Consider the following 16,834-nt stretch of genomic DNA (forward strand, 5'->3'; position numbering starts at 1 on the left):
AACACGAGGGCAAGTGGCACCATGGCAGAGCATCTGGGGCAGGTCTGTATTGGCTGTGCACAGGTGAAGGGTGTGCACAGGTGTTCTCCTGTGTAAGGATGAGAACTGTGGCAACAGAACCCGTAACACTCCTCAGCCTCAGCCCGAGGAAAGTCCAAATTTGTGAAGAAACTGGACTGCTTGCTCTGGCAGCCCTGTAGCTCCTTCACACGTTTCCACATCCCACTCAGAGCTGGGGCAGACGGCAGCAGAGCCGTCCTCTCAGCAGCCCTTCCCAGCACCGCCTCGGTGTGCTCCAGCCCCCGTGCCCCACCCAGGACGGCCGGGAGCCCCCGCACCGCCATCCCCTCCGTGCTCCCCACACATCGGAGCCTCCCCACACAGCGGATCCCCAGCCGCCATCCCCCCGTGCTCCTTCACGGCGGGGCGGTGGCGGGCGGTGCGAGGGAGCGCGGCTCTCCCCGCCCCGGGGCCCCGCTGTCCTTCTCGGCGGGGACGGGCATGGAGCTGGCGGCAGGGTATAAAAAGCCGCCGTCAGGCCCGGCCACTGTCTTGCCAGAGCCGCCGGGAGGGGCTGGGGTGAGGTAGCGGCACCATGATCAACCCCAACTATTACCCCTGGGGCTACGACAGCGACAACGGTGAGCTCCTGTCCGGTACCGGCTTTGCTCTGCAGTGGGGTGCCTGGGGCCGAGGCTAGGTGTCCCATCTGGGTCACCACCTGGGTGTACCCCGTCGCGTTTCTAGCCACTGCCGGGCTTTGAGCACACACCTTTCGTTTCTTCCCCTGGTGTGTTGTCAGGCACCTGCTACGTGAGATCTGGGGGGTGCTGTGTGGGTTTGGGTTCAGCTGAATAACTTGTGGTGTGTAATATCCCAGCTGGAATGAGCTAATTGTTTGTTACACAGCTCTTGACAGGCCATGACTAACAGCCAGGTGATTAGCAACCCACTTGCTAATACATTTTATTTATGTTCCATAGCACGGCAAAGACAAACTTGCATTTGTTGTGAAACAAGTGCAACTCATACCTAGCTGGAAAAGGTTTTCATGATATTTCTCTGTATTTTTTTCTAGGACCAGAGCAGTGGCACAAAAATTACCCTATTGCCAAAGGGCGCCATCAGTCACCTATTGAAATCAATAACAAAGAAGTGCATTATGATCGCTCCCTCCTGCCGTGGTTCGCTAGTTATGACCCTGGTGCAGCGAAGACCATCCTCAATAATGGGAAAACCTGCAGAATTGTATTTGATGATTCTTTCGATAGATCAGGTTAGTTACGTTTTTACCTTGAGCTGTTATGGTATATTAGCAAATATTTCTCAAATTGTGTGAAAGGCAGAGTGCTCTGAATGCTCATGGCTGTAAGGAGGTCTTTATGTAGCACCTGCATGGCACATACAGGATACTGTGACCCCAGTGCCCTGCACAACTGGTGGGAAAGGCCTGTGACTACTTTTAAAGTCCATGCCTAAAATCCTAGGGAATGGAGAGGACTGCAGATAAGCTTGTTGCAGCATGAATTAAAGTGAAGGGTAAATTTCTGCACTCGCCACAGTGCTGTTGTGTTGCTTTCCAGGGGCCCATGCAGTCCAGGCTTTGCCTATGAGGACTGAAATCCATTTGAGGCTATTTGACATGACCAGCAGAACATCTGAAACTATGTATATGGCTGAAGTCACAATACTGGAAAACTGTACCCATGTAATTTCTGGTAAATGAAGTATTGAACCAGATATCGCCACTAAGTCACTTTATTTAATCAGTTAAAACTCACTTTGACATTCATAAAATTTTGTCTTAATGAGGATAAGAAATTCCAGTATTTCAGTTTCAATGTCCAAAATATTTTAATGTCCAGAATCTTTTATCTCATCACTCACAGTTAATACAAGAAGTAATGTGCTGCATATATAATGCAGAGCTTTTAAGAGTTAGTGGGGATATGTATTTTGAAAAGATGTGTCTGTTCTGTTCAACAGGTGCTAGAAGTATTTAGTTTGCGTTGGCATAACCATTGAAGTTTCATGTTGACACTGTTGGCTATATTTCAAAGGGAAAACATCCCATTAAAGTATGAAATGGCATTAGTACTAAGATAAAAGGGAAAAATCAAATGCATACCTCGTTCTTTATTCTTATATCAAGGTCAACAGAATTGTGTTATTATTTATAGCACATGAAATGGTAAGAAAAGGAAAAAGGAATGTCAATTTCAGTAAAGTATTAAAAAGTCAATCTTCTACACTGAACAGACTAATTTAACTACAGTATAAGCTTCATTATAATATAACTAGGATTGACTGCTATAATTACTAAGCAGAATTTTGCTTATAGGTTTGTTGGTCTTAAATACCTACATGAACTAATTTAGTTTAGATTAAATGACTTGGGTTTCATAAAAACTGAGTATCAAAATGTGTGTAATGGACTAGGTAATACACTATCAAAAGTCACAAATGACTACGCCATCAAGAGTTTGATTACCTTTCTAGCAAAGTAGTAATATTTAGTGTTATTTGTATAAAAATATTATTCTTAGTGTCAGATAGCTACCTGTCTTTACTTATGTTTAATGCTGTGGCATATGGGAAGACCTCCATGACCATTGCTTACTTTTTTTTAACCGTCTCTTTTATTTGTTGGAACAGCATCAGATCTATGATTCTATATATCAACGGTTGCATCTCTTGCATTACTGTCAGTTATTGTTATAATTACTCAGATTGTGCATGATAGGGAGTATCCAGGTACAGCAATGTATAACACAGATGCAAAGCTGTGGCTACAAAGAGAAGAAAGGTTTGAAACTTTCTGAATTTTTTTCAGATAAATTGCACAGTATCTGTTGTGTTCTGATCTCAGAAATAAAAAGTGACTCACTGGAAAAAAAAAGTAGGTGTATTTCTCAACTCTTTGAAGGCAAGAAACATTCAGTGTTTATTGTTATGCCTTTTTGTGTTATACCATTGTCTGTAGAGTCTGTGGGTGGTGTTCCTTCTCTGATATAATGCTAATTGCAGGACAAATTCCACTGTGCATACTCCTACTGACTTGAGCAAGTTTGAAGCTTCTTGGATATGTATAGTGACTTATTTTCTGTGTAAAGAAACCACTTGCTGCGTAATATATATAATAGCAATAACATCAAAATGAAGTTTTTATTCCTTTGGAACAAAACCATTCTATCTACCTATCTATTTATCTATCACTTTAGCTGAAGTATTTCTGAGTTAGCCAGAAAACTAAAGGCTTTCTTTGTTTTCATAACTTTTTCAGTTACAGTGGTCATACTTGTATCTGTAGTTACATCTAGGTTTTTAATAGTGATAGATGAAGTAGATGTAAACATTCCCTAATTGCTTAGTAGATTGCAAAGATGATAAAACAAATTACTACGCATCTCTCTGAGTTTTACTTCTATCGTGTCTTCTCTGCCAGAAAAGCTTTGAATATTCATCTTTTGGACAGTTTCTTAAACTCAAATTATTGGAGAGAAGTTTCTGGGAATAGTATAATCCAATGTAATTCACCTTTTATATTGTAAAGGGCCCTGTTGCTGTTATCTTTGTAGCTACTCCAATACAAGCAATTGGGGAGTTTATCTCCAGTTATTTATAAATTATGCAGTACCTCAGTGCAGGCACACTTTTTTATAAGGCTACCCTGATGTTTTTTGCAGAATCTTGAATTTTGAAGAAGTCGGTGGGCATTACAGGAATAGCACAGCTAAATCCCTGTGCTTGTGTACCCCAGTAGCTATGCTGCCTACCACTATACTTCATGGCTATACTGCGTACTTCTAAAGGCAGCAAAGTTTTTCCTTTGGTACTTAGCACATTTATCATTTGTGGTGTCTGCAGGAAGGTATAGTGTTAAGGAGCACTACAGAGCTTGGGTGCGGGGGATTTAGGAGCTGAGTTTCTATAAACTTTGGACTCACATGCTATTGTTGGTGGTACAAATGCTTGGACAGTCAAGGGCCTTCTGAGGCTATGGTTATGAAGTGGGTTGGCAGCTTTCTGCCCCTGGAGACGGGGATGCCAGCCCTACCTGAGATCACGAGGATGTGGGAGCTCACTGAGAGCAGGCTCTGATCCAGAAGCACAGAGCTGAAATGGGGGTGTTGCAGTCAAGTAAAGGTCTCTGGCAGACTGGCAGAACTCCTCAGGGACTTCTCTTTTTCCCTGTCTGTCCCCTGAAGAGCACAAAGTTCAAATATGAACAAGAGCAATTCTTCTGCATATCTATTCACTGTTTACTCAAGGAAAATTTCAATGAGAAATGTGGAAGTATGTTCAGAAAGCTTTTAGCAAACACATTTGACCCCTGCAATTAGTCAGTGTGTTTAATAACTGAGATCCTGTTTGAGCAGAGGATTTAATAATGGCTAAAATTTGTCACTGGCATTACAAAGCTGTAGTTTTTACACTGTTACATTCTGTTATAAAGCAGCATATATGCTGTTACAAAGCATAACAAAGGTGATGCATCTTTTTCAGTTGTCAAGCAGTGATACCTTACTAATTTAATTTCACTGTGGTTTACCAGTTCATTTTATGGATGCGGCAGCACGCAAGGGTTGTAAATCTTGTAGGAGCAGTTAATTTTTCTTGTGTTTATAAACACAACTCACTTCATGACTCTGCTTGGTTCTCTCTGTTTTTCCATTTGACTTTCAAGGTACGCCTTCACAGCCAGCAGGGAAGACAGTTGTGTTGGCATAACTTTGCCAGTCCTACTTTAGCGAGACAGAATTTGAGCAAGTGCTTCAGACTGACACAACACTTTTGTTAGTGTTTTGCAGTGCCTGGTAGCAGGCACTGGTGAGGGTCAGTGTGCAAGCCCAGATAAAAAGAGCAGTAGGACGAGAGTTTGCAATGATAAGGGTCCTGTAGGCACTAAAAAGTGCTGAATTCTTTTCTCCCTTGCTTTCTTGGGCTGGTGGTGCACTTTCCTGCAGTTAGGCCCTGTTATTCTGAGGGAGTCCCATAATTTCTACTTACTGTCATGTCATATATTTTCTAGTTATTATACTACACACTTGCAATTAAATTAAAAAACAAAACAACAAAAAAAAGTTTTGGGAGATATTGGTTTAGAGGCATCTTAGTCTTTGCATCATTCTATCTGCTGAAAGATTGCTAAGCAAAATCCACTGCCTATTTATAGATGAGTGAAGCAGGAATGTGTTGGCATGAGGTGATGCAGAGCTTCACCTAATGCCCAATTGTCTGCTGATGGCCCATCTGTGGAAATAATGACACGTTTTTACCTTAAACTGGATTATTTGATCTTAAAGATCTATTTTAATGGAGAATCGATGGCCTTGTCAGCTACTACTGTTACTGTGTCTGCACCAGCTGTGGTACTGAATGACTGTGGGAACAAGTAAAAGGTATTTGAGAGTAGCAGCTTGCTCTTAATATTCATTAAAGAATATTCTTGATGTCCTTAGTACTTTGTTTCTCGAGGTGATCAAGGATTTCATCCTTTATCTTTTCAGATTTAAGGATATTTTTCTTTACTGTACAAAAACCTGTTCCTGAGAACTGCTGAATGGTTTATAGGAATGTGTATTCACTTCTATCTCCAAAAAAAGTGAATGAGAATTGAATACTTATTAGTATTTGGTGAATGTTGAGAAGTTCTTTCCTTTTTATTGTGAGCTCCTTTCAAATACACTGCCTTCATCTGCTGTGTAAAAATGCTAAGATTATCTAGAGTGCAGGCTATTGCTTGTCACAGGCTGAACTTTTCTTTAGGAAGAGTTTGCATTCTCAGTGATTCCTTTTCTGGCTCATTTGCTCCCTTCTTCCACAGCCAGAGGGAGCAGCCATTATAGCAGAAGCAGCATCAGTATTTTTGTAGCTTTTTAAACAAAGAAGTCATCATCTGCTGTAACAGATGCAATCTGTAGAATTTTGCAGGAATTTCTTTAACATCCAGCATTTCAGTAGCTGATCTTAATCATGGCTATTTTTGTGTGCTTTCATATAGGTAAATATTAAATTTAGGTGTCTCGTGTTTTTTTAATATAGGCCTAGCCAGTAGAGATGGAATCACATGGAATCAGTGGATTCTGGAGAGCAATTCAGGTCACCATCTGCGGAGTGTCTACTTAAGGCAAGCAGAATTACTTCAGAGGCTTGACTGTTCTGATTAGGGGCTTAATTCAGTTACCCAAACATAGGTATCTCATGTCATTTTTGATGACCTGATGTAAATCACTTTGCCTCCAGATACAGCTTTACAAATGTACAGTTCTCCTACAGATCCTGTATCATATCTGCCAGCCCTGTGTAGATAGGCATAGCTCAGATGCTCACATTTATGTAAATTAATTAAAACAGTGGTCTCAGTTGACTATTATGGAAGCCAGGCATGCATTTTCAGCTGCCTGTGAGTGGATGTAGCTGAAAACAGTAGCCTGAAGTGCTCTTGCAGATATCCAAGAGGTATGCAGTGCTCTGAGGATGTAGGAGCTCTGTACAGTAACTGTATGTAAATATTTTAAATGTATATTTCATAACAAAAAAAAAGAAAGAAAAATACCTGAGTCTAATGCTGATGCAGATTATCAATTGCAGTGTTGAGAGGTGGGCCACTTCCAGGAGTCTACAGGCTGCGTCAACTTCACTTTCATTGGGGTTCATCTGATGACCATGGCTCTGAGCATGTTGTGAATGGAGTGAGATATGCAGGAGAGGTAAGACTCACTGCTTCTTTAAAATATGTTATAAAGTAGGATTTTCATTATTGTTCAGGGGGACAAGAACTGTCATTTGTCAGCATTTCAAATAGTTCTATTATCTTTATCTATCTGTGACATTTTCTTCTATAGATTCTTATAAATGTGAATTGCACTGATGTAATTCTTACTGTATAATAAAATAAAAATTTTATGTGCAACAAAAGTTTCCATGTTTTCAAGCCATTGTAGCTTGAAACAGAGGGCATCAAGACTGAATTACTGAGAAGCAATGGAAACTTACTAAAATGCTTTTCTGAAGATATAGTATTATGGCTAAAGTGTCAGATTGTAGCCACAGAAAAGAGAAGGAATGCCTTACATTAATTTTCTACCTTTAGGATGGTAAGGGAAGATGAGGAGTGTAGATTAATAATATACAGAGCATACATTTCTATAAATTCTTTACTAGAGTTACTGTAATTTGAAAACTAAATGGAAATTAATTACATATTGGTAGATCACTTCTGAATTGTGTGTTCTGCCTGCCTACTTAAACATCTTGTCTATGTTCCTCGTCTTTAAGATGAGACTTCTTTTAACACTGAGATGTTTGTAGTTGATTTTAAAGCAAAATAGTAGTCTAAATGGTAATATGACTTGTATAATTCATGTAGGAATTGTGGTCTAATTTTTTTGAAGGCTTAATCCTCATTCTTTATGGCCCCAAACTTTCACATAAACATGAAGAACTCTAAATTCAGCCTCTAATGGTTTGCGATTCAATAATGGATCTCTTTGTTTGTTTTTCTTTGTTTCCAGCTACATTTGTTACACTGGAATCCAAAATACAGTAATTACCTTGATGCTGTGAGAAGAACAGATGGTATAGCTGTTTTGGCCATTTTTTTGCAAGTAAGTAGAAGCATGTATTCCTTCTCTGTACTCCAACTGTACACATTCCTCTTCTTGCAGGGTTAAAAAGCAAAACATTTTGAGTTTTTTTTCTATATTTTCTATGGATTATACCACGTTGAAGGGCTTGACTTTCAATAATGCGTGCTTTTCAAGTTATAGAGCATGAGTCATGATATTTCCAATGGTGTTCAATACTCCACACACTTGTCCCAGCGGCTGTAGTGTCACCATGTGGCTGGTGGCAACTGTAAATTCAGATGCATTTTTCCCTGCTTTAGGGACACAATATCAATAGTAGCCCTTGGACCAATAGCAATCAGTTGGTTTTTGTGCTAGTCATGGACTGATTTCAGGGACAGATACATCTCCTAGGCTTTTCATGAGCTTTCTACTAGGCAAAATGGACTAATCCTTTTTAAAAATCCTTTTTCGGGGCATGCAGTCTTAGCCTGAAATACCAGCCTTTGTTATTTCTTGTTTAATCAATATTCACCAGAGATAGAGGGACATCTGTGTTGAGATCAGCAATTGCAAACAATAGATCTGACCATGAAGTCGTGATTTTAAACTAGAATGAAACTTTTTCCAAAGTTTGTACTTGAGTCTGGAGAGTTGGTGGTCTTTCTTAGGCTAAAATTCACTGTCAATAGGAATAATGATAATAGGAAATTACCTGTGATGCTGGGTTTCTCTACTGATGTAATTTCCTCATTTGGGTCATAATACCTGTTAGGGTACAGAGAGAAGGTACAGAAGGTACAGATGGCATACGTATCTTACTCAGCTGGTAGGAGTGACAGGTTGGGTTGTTGTATTATAATTTTATAGTTAATATATGTTTGGATGCACATATTTAAAATATCAGAAAAGAGAGAACTGATCATCAGAACTCTGGTTTGCTCATGCTTTCTTCCTCACAGGTAGGGAAAACTCCTAAACCAGAGATGAAGAGAATTCTTGAAGAAATAAATGCCATCAAAACAAAGGTAACGATGGTGGAGTTTTTTTGGTTTGTTTGTTTTTTGTTGATTGTTGGGAATTCTCAGGACAAAAAACATCAAGAGGCATGACTTCATAGTTTTCAAATTCTATGTCAGAGCTAAATCTTTACTTAATCTTAATTAGAGCTGTTGAAAATGTTGTTTGTTTGTTTTAAGGGGAAAGAAGCTCCTTTTCAAAACTTCGATCCTTCAATTCTTTTCCCTAAATCTCGTGACTACTGGACATACCATGGTTCTTTCACTACTCCACCTTGTGAAGAGTGCATCACTTGGATTATTCTTAGAGAGCCTATCATAGTCAGCTCAGACCAGGTAAACTTCAATTAGATGATATTTTACCCACCTCTTTTTAGTTACATGTAGTAAACTGATCTTATCTTTTGATAATGAAAATGCTTACTGGATTCTGTGAGAAATTGCTTGATTAAAAAGACAGTAAAGAACTGAATGCCTTAGAAACTATCTTGGGGATTCATAGGGAATCTGCAAAAATCTTCAAAAGACTGCAGCCTACAACCTAATATATGCAATCAACCTATTAGACCCACCTCCTTATCTGTCTCTGTATGACTTCTGCATTAACATTCTCCAATTACTATTCCTCTACTGGGAACAACTGATTGTTTCCCAGCCCATGTCAGAAAGGTTGTTCAAATCAACAAACATCAGAGACCTTTATAAATCAGTAAGGTCAGAACACAGTGTAGTTGGTAAGAGTTTATAGCTGCAGGACTGGTAGCAAGCAGTAGTTACTATTTATGAGAGTTCTTGCTCTCATGGGCAAGAGATCCCTTGTGACATCAGCTAAAGAAAAGAGGTAGTTCTCTTTCTGTTCTTGTCTCTGTGTTCCCATGGTATTAACTCTTGCTAGTAGTTAAGGGTGGATCTGGATGTGGCTCATACACTTTATTTTACACAGAGCTCAAAACCCAGACCCACTGTAGGAAAGCTCTAACCATTAACCTGTGTTCTGCAGCCATTTAAATCAGAACACTGAAACATTTGGCTGAAGGTTATTGTTGGGTTCGCACCAACAACTTTGATTATGCAGGATTTTTTCAATCATTTATGTTCTCTCAAGCTTCCTTAGGTAAAGCCTTATTGTTTTTCATGATGTTTGAGGGCAATCACTGGAAAAATTACAAAATAAAGCTGCTATGAAAAAGTGACCATATGCAACAAAATGCAGTGGGTCAGACTAATAATAAACAGGTACCATAACTATGTTGCACTGAGTGAAGCCAGAGTCCACAGAACTCATCTAATGCAGCTTGGCATTTCCAACTTTTTGAACATTTTACTGTGTAAATGTGTTTTATGGTATGCTTCTTTCAAAAACATGTTTTATCAGAATATAAATTTGATAGGTTTGTTGAATCTGTCAGCCCCACCTTCTGGATGATCTCAGGTACCCAAGGAAGTTATGGAAGTGTTGTGTTACCTGCTTGATACTCATGCTTGTATTGTTACAAAGAGGAGAAGCATCAGAAAACTATAATTTCGCATTAACTTGAAAGCCTTCTCTGGTCATTTACTATGAAGCGGTGTTTCTTGTTAATGTTCATTCCCCCCCCGTCCCGTTTGTAGAAATTTGAATTCTTTCTTTCATCACATTTCAGCCAGTGACTAATACCACACAAGTCAGTTTTCTCATCTGAGATTATTCCTCTGTTTAGCAGACTGTAATGATATGATATCACCAATTTCAAGACTCCACAGTGAGAAAATGAACATTAATCAAGTGACTGACATGTTAAGTAGGTGTTATATATGGACACATAACTTTTCATCTTAGGTCCTCAGGGTGATAAGACATTTCATTGTATTCACTGATGTCCATGTATCTCAAAAAAAATCTGTTTGCTACTACTTTGCATTTATGTGGCTCTTTATCTTTCAAATAATAGAACTCAGGTATGATGTGAACCTTAGCTGGCAAGGGGTGAAATATGGTAATGTATTCATATAACTTACGGCTTAATTTTCCACATCTTGTGGATTTGATCTGCCTCCTGTTTCTCTGCCCATCCAAAAATTAAAATATATGGGATACTTTGAAGCTGGTACTTGTGTGGAAAAATACTGGCTCTGGCTGGTTTCTACAAAATAAATCTGCTTAGAGATTTATATTATAGAAGATCAACTACAAATTTTGTTAGGGAAGGTGTAGTCCTTACTGAGCATCTCTGATTTAAAATGTGTTTTGCAAGGAATATCCGATCACATCATTGATCCAGCTTCATGAGAAGAGTTTCTGATCACCACTGAATTTGGGTTATGGTCTTTTTTCAGCTTATCTGAAGTTAGTGAGTCTTGGGAGACATATAGGCAGATCTCTAACTGACCCTACTGCAGAAAAAATGGAGCATCTAAGGTAAAAAGGAAGTTTTGACATATAGATGGGACATTGGCTCCTGAGATAATTCTTTTCAGCCAGAATTAGCACTGTATGTGAAGTGCTGTATGCAAGTGCAATAGAAAGACTTGCCTTACTCCAGAGTGTCTGCAGTCTGAATAATGCATTCATAGGAAAGGATCATGTTACCAATTATTTCTAATCCTAGAAGGTGTACCACCATCACAGCCCTGTTAACAGTGCTTATTTGAAGTGCATATGCATTTGGATCACTTGGATGCTTTTGCAGCCAGATGGTAGTAGCATATTAGCCACAAGGATAAGTGCAGGCACTGGTAATCAGTACTCTGTAGGAAAAATCAATTCGCCAGAAATCTCTGAGATGTACAGAGGGTGGCCTAGCTGCTCAGGTTACATTTAATGAAAGGATAGGAACTTAACTGTGGAATTCCTCTATCCAATTACAGACTGATTTTTTTCACCTTTATGTAGTTATAGCCTGGATATATGTATGTATGTATTTATTTATTTATTTTAACTCAGTGTAGGGTGTCTTCCACAAAGCAAAAAGCATCAGTCTCTTCTCTAACAGTACTTTTTCAGCATTACCAAAACTGATGAACTATTTTTATCTCTCACAGTTCTCATACAAATTGTTCCTCATCTGAAATCTGGAACTCAGTTTCAGATGAATAATCCAGCTGATGCACATTATGCTGATGAGGAATGTGACCCTCACATATCATTTGTCAGGCAAACTGAGATGGTTGGCTTTTCTGAGCCACAGAGTGAAGAGCAGCGTTGAGATGTGTGAGCTAGCTCAGTCCGTAAACTGGAATGAGTATAGTCACTGTGAACACAGTTTTTACAGCCCAGACAGAAGTTCCAGTTCCACTGGGCTTGAACTCAGTACTATATAAGGTAGGTACATCAGAGTACTGAAGGCAGTTATGAGCCAATTTGATGTGTGCCACACATGGGGTTACATTTTTAAGTGTATGCACAGAAAAATGTATGCAATCCTCTTCACAGTAAGCCATTCAGAACGTGAAATGTCAAGTGTCTGAATCACAGCTGATATGCTTCCTATCTATTGTCATGCACAGCAGTGGCAGCAAATGAATATAATGTATCTGTGAGTGGGTGTGTTTTGCTTCCTTTGAAAATCTGAAAGTTGTAGAGGAAGACCATTATGCAGTTTTGAAGAGGATGGGCAAAATTTTTACAGCATGCCTCAACAGAAATATACCTTGATTTGAAAAATGACTAAAAAGGGTGAAGCTGCAGACACCATTTACAAACTGTCTGAAAACTTGACCAAGTCATCATCCAGATTTATTCCTGTCACTAGTAATGAATTTTTTCTGTTACTGCAGCAGAATTTATCCTCTGCTACAGACCCACAACAGAAGTGAACAATTAGTTTATAATTTAGTTTAAAATTTAGCCTTAACACCTTTCAACTCCAGTGGCTGCTTAACAATCAGATGTTAAGGCAGGGTTAGAGTAGAAGTTTATTAGGACATAGGCTACTCTATTCACATATTCCGAGGACTTCTTACTATTTCTGTAGCTGTACACAGTTCTGTAGACAACACATAAGTGATGGTACTTAACTTCTCACAATCCTGTTCACATAGGACCCGTTGTTTTGTTTCATGACTATTTCTAAGAATATCAGTGCTAGAAAAAGGTGAGTACAGTTCTTGTGGTGATGGTGTGAAGGACATCCTCACAACTTTGAAGGAGGTTTTCTCCCCAGCTTCTGGGGCTGGGTGAGCCTCCTTGGTTTAACTGTTGGGCTGTGGATTTGATCCTCAGGGATTTCTGTCATGACACTTCGATATTGCTCTCCTGCAGATGGCAAAGCTCCGTAGCTTATCCAAGAATGCTGAGAACGAACCTGATCTCCCCCTGGTCGATAACTGGCGCCCAACTCAGCCTCGGTATTTCAGGATGGTGAGCGCATCATTCCTTTAGGACCTGGTTCAGGTTGGTTTTTCCTGAGTGAGGTGACCTCTAGAACTAGAAGATGGTCTTGTTTTGGGTTATTTGTTACATTTAGACGGAACTCCAGCTGTATGTTTGGAGGCTGAAACATTGAGTTGTAAAAAGGGAATTTCACTTTCAGAGGGCAAAATTTACATAGGAAAATCCTATCATTAAACTGGAAATAGAAAATCTGTTTGGCTCTTCATTACTGCTTTGAAATTAGCTTTTGGTATTAGTATGAAGGACAAAAGAAGATGCTACTAACAACTATAAAAGCATTTCCTATTGCCCACATGTCCCTTGGTGCTTGTCTTGCTACAAACTAAAGATATTGCAGTTGTTTTCAGCATAAAACCATATTTTTCAGTAATTGTTTTCAGATTAAGCATATTCTGCTCTGAGCTGCACCAGTTTTGCACATTAATAAATGAGATTGCTCTTTTGGTATTTGATATTCACATAACATATGAAAGGATAGAAAATTGTTTCATTACCATTGATAGCAAAATCAGCATTTAACAGGATAGGTAGAAATCTATTCTGAAAGTAGTATTCACTGAATTATACTTAGTTAAAACCATGGAATTGGGGAAGAGTTGTTTGTATTTATGTCACAACTGGTTGTCTGTATTAAAAGATTAATTTGCATTTTAATGTTGTGGCAATCAGTGACATGGATTTTGAGGACTTTATCTTAGTATCCTGAATATATATGTTTTTTCATGTATGCAATTAGCTTTTATGTGTTAAAAGGATATTAAGATAGCAAGAGTTATTATTTTTTTAGTATTTTTTTAGGCAAATTCTTTGTTCATGTGCAAATATAATTGATTCTGCTATCAATGAGATTTGTGCATAAATATCTGAAACCACAGTTTGAGTCTTCTAATCAAAAAGCAGTTGACCAGGGTGTTCTTGTCTTTTGTTTTGGAATCAAGAACAATGAAGCAGGATTGTAAGCCTATACTTGAAATAAAAGTATCTCTGCATTAAGAAATGCAACATTAATAAATACATCTACTTAAGAATTTTTGTTTTGTATGTTTTTTTTCCAGTTTTGGGAACATACAAAAATAATAATTCTGTAGAAGTACTTGTTGATGTCCTCTGTAATATGCCTTCATGGAAATTGAGGATGGATGGTATCTTTTTCAGATGTTTCTTTGAACCACAAGAGTACTGATATTTTATGTGACCGCAAGGAAATAGCATCTTAAATGTGCTACATGCTTGAGAGATCTATATCAATTCTTTTAATGAGATCACACTATTGTGGCAATGGCTTTCATGTAATATCATATGAATCAACCAACCCCTTCACAAGCTGATTGTACAACAGAGAAGTTCAATGTGTATTTAAGACTGTTAATCTGAACCGTAATTAAGATTCAGCTCCAGAAATAAAAATTAGCTACTGCTGTGTCATGAATAGATTCTTAGCTGCCACATTCTAGGGCAGGAGGATGTTGCTGAGCTTCTTGATGTGACATGGGATATGCATACTGTCTCCAGATTCCTCACTGTGAAAATTTCTGTGAAAACTTTAGCTGCAGGGGTAAGAACATGTCCTGATGCATACAAGTATGAGAAAACAATACTATAAACACTTCTTTTCTCCAGTCGGTTCTGTGGTGTATGTCCTGTGAATTAGAAGATAGGCTATTTTATAATAACAACTAAGTTTTATATCTTAAAGCTTAGAGTAGGCTTTATCTTTCTTGCAATTTATGACAATGCAAAACTGGGACATGCAATCTCAGGTTTTTTTTTAATTATATGGTGCTTTCTCAGACACACTTTGTGAAGGAGCTGTCTGGGTTCTGTAAATGAAGCTGAGGTCAGCCTCATCCTTTAGAATCACATTTACTAGCTCTTTTAAACTTGCAAGCCGAGTAACCTCTCTAAAAAAAGTGTCATTTGAATTTCTCATGCAGGTGCTTCCATAGTACTTTTACTCATAATTAGTAAAAGGTAGAATAAATTAGGCTCAGGACTGTTTTCCCTCAGTTGCAGATATGAGACTGTGTGCGCATATGGGCTTTAGCAGTTGTTTTGCAGACATCCTTCCTAAGTCCAAGGGACTGTCTGAGGTAATGGATGACATCAAGAACACAATGGTTCAGCAAGCATCAGGAAAAAAAAGAAAAGTGTAGGAGTAGAAAGAAAACAGAAAGCTAAAGAATGGGGGTGGCAGGGCACTGAAGTTGTAAATTGAGCTGTAAATTGAAAGTATGGGGAGATTAAGGAGAGGTTTGAAGGCAGCAAGGGAGGAAATGTGGGGTGGGGTGAGTCAGCACTTAGAATGTGTTCATGTCTGATGCAATTTTCCCTCCCCTCTGGCCACGTTCATTGTTATTTTACAGATGTCCTCCCATGCCTTTAGCTTGCAGCTTTCTGTAACTATAAGAAAATTAATCACTGATATGACTGAATTCATGAACACGGGTCACTGTAGTCAAAACATCCCACACATCTCACTTCTATCTGCACATTTCCTCTATGGGGGTGTAGTTCTAAGCACAGTGAGAGCAGGGAGCCCCAGCTCTCTGTTTTTTACCAGAAATACCTGCTAAAAAGGGAGAAAAAAAAATTCATCTAGGTCAGGTAGAAAACAGTGAGTTACTATATTTTATTTTATATGGCTTATATGCATGACTATATTTGGCTGTATTAAGTGCTAATGAGGAACAGTCCCTTTAAAGCAGAAATGCAGACATGAGACATTCAGCCACACTGCAAGGTTCATTGACAGCGTCTTCTCCGAGTCCCTGTTCATCTGCTCCAGATGTCCCAGATAATTCAGCTGGGTCTAGGTCTGTGGTGCTGCAAGTCTTCCTGAAGCTTGAAACGCTCTAAAGGCACAGGTGTACCTGCGGTCACTGGCATACTTGAAAATGAGTAGGAAGGTATATATGGAAAGAATCATAGCTTCTAAACCAGAAGCTTCTGGCTTTTAAACCAGAAGCTCCACAGCAGTGTTTTCCAAAGCAGAAAAGACCCTGAAGGAATAGGGTGAAGTGGGAAGAGTCAGGACACAAGACAGTCAAAGCAGCACAACTGACCTTTGTGTATTTCTGTATTTGCTCTGTGTTTTCAGACTTTGATTTATGCTTAGCAATTTGCCTCCTTACTCTCTTTCAAGATACCCAATGTAACATCAAGACTAGGCAAATATTAGTATTATCTGTGAATGAGATAAGGGGAGAAGGGTGGGAAAAGCAGATAATAAGATACAAAAAAGAGAGGAAGATTAATCCCCCAAGTGTGTCTGAAGATTGTTTTATTCCTTTTTATTATGACTTGTGATTAAATTACTTCTCTGAAAAATCTGAGGTATCCAAGTAAATATCTCATTCTTTTTGTAGTATTTCTTAGAGAGGAAGATGCTAACTTGTGGCAGCAGCTGAATAGAGTGGTTTATGCAGCCTGATTTACGTTGATTTGGTGGGGAATTCATTCTGTCCCCCAGCTACCCTGGTTCTGTTACCTTATTCTGCAGAGCGCACTTACGGCTTTGTGCAGGGAACAAACACACTATGCACAGTGGGACCAGTTTCTAAGTTTTGGGCTTGTGGATGAATCACAGTGGTGCTCTGCAGTCTGTGCTGCTTCCCAAGTAGCAGTCGTGGGCTCTCTGCATTTGAGCTTTTGATTTGCAGTACACATGGCGCCAGATCTGTTCCCATAGTCTCATCTTATCAGCCTGAGTATTACTAGATACTCCCCCCATGGAAGACAACAGGATCACATTCTCACTGAAGTACCTCAATTTACATTCCCTCCTCATGTGCTTGGGGAAAATGTCTAGTTTTCAGCCACTTCAAAGATAAGTATGTGGAAACTCATTTCATAGGTGTAATTTCACTCCCCGA

General features: G+C 39.1%; 1 protein-coding gene across 1 annotated transcript; it reads left to right on the forward strand.

Moving 5' to 3' along the window:
* Positions 1-595: 595 nt before the first annotated feature.
* Positions 596-12,950, forward strand: LOC118247925 (carbonic anhydrase 3-like). The gene is made up of 7 exons (XM_035546352.1): positions 596-641; positions 1,079-1,276; positions 6,595-6,713; positions 7,518-7,610; positions 8,534-8,599; positions 8,771-8,926; positions 12,831-12,950. The coding sequence occupies exons 1-7, from the start codon at positions 596-598 to the stop codon at positions 12,948-12,950; spliced, it is 798 nt and encodes a 265-aa protein (XP_035402245.1).
* Positions 12,951-16,834: the final 3,884 nt, after the last annotated feature.

Source organism: Cygnus atratus, chromosome 2 (genome assembly GCF_013377495.2).
Source record: "Cygnus atratus isolate AKBS03 ecotype Queensland, Australia chromosome 2, CAtr_DNAZoo_HiC_assembly, whole genome shotgun sequence".
NCBI lineage: Eukaryota > Metazoa > Chordata > Aves > Anseriformes > Anatidae > Cygnus > Cygnus atratus.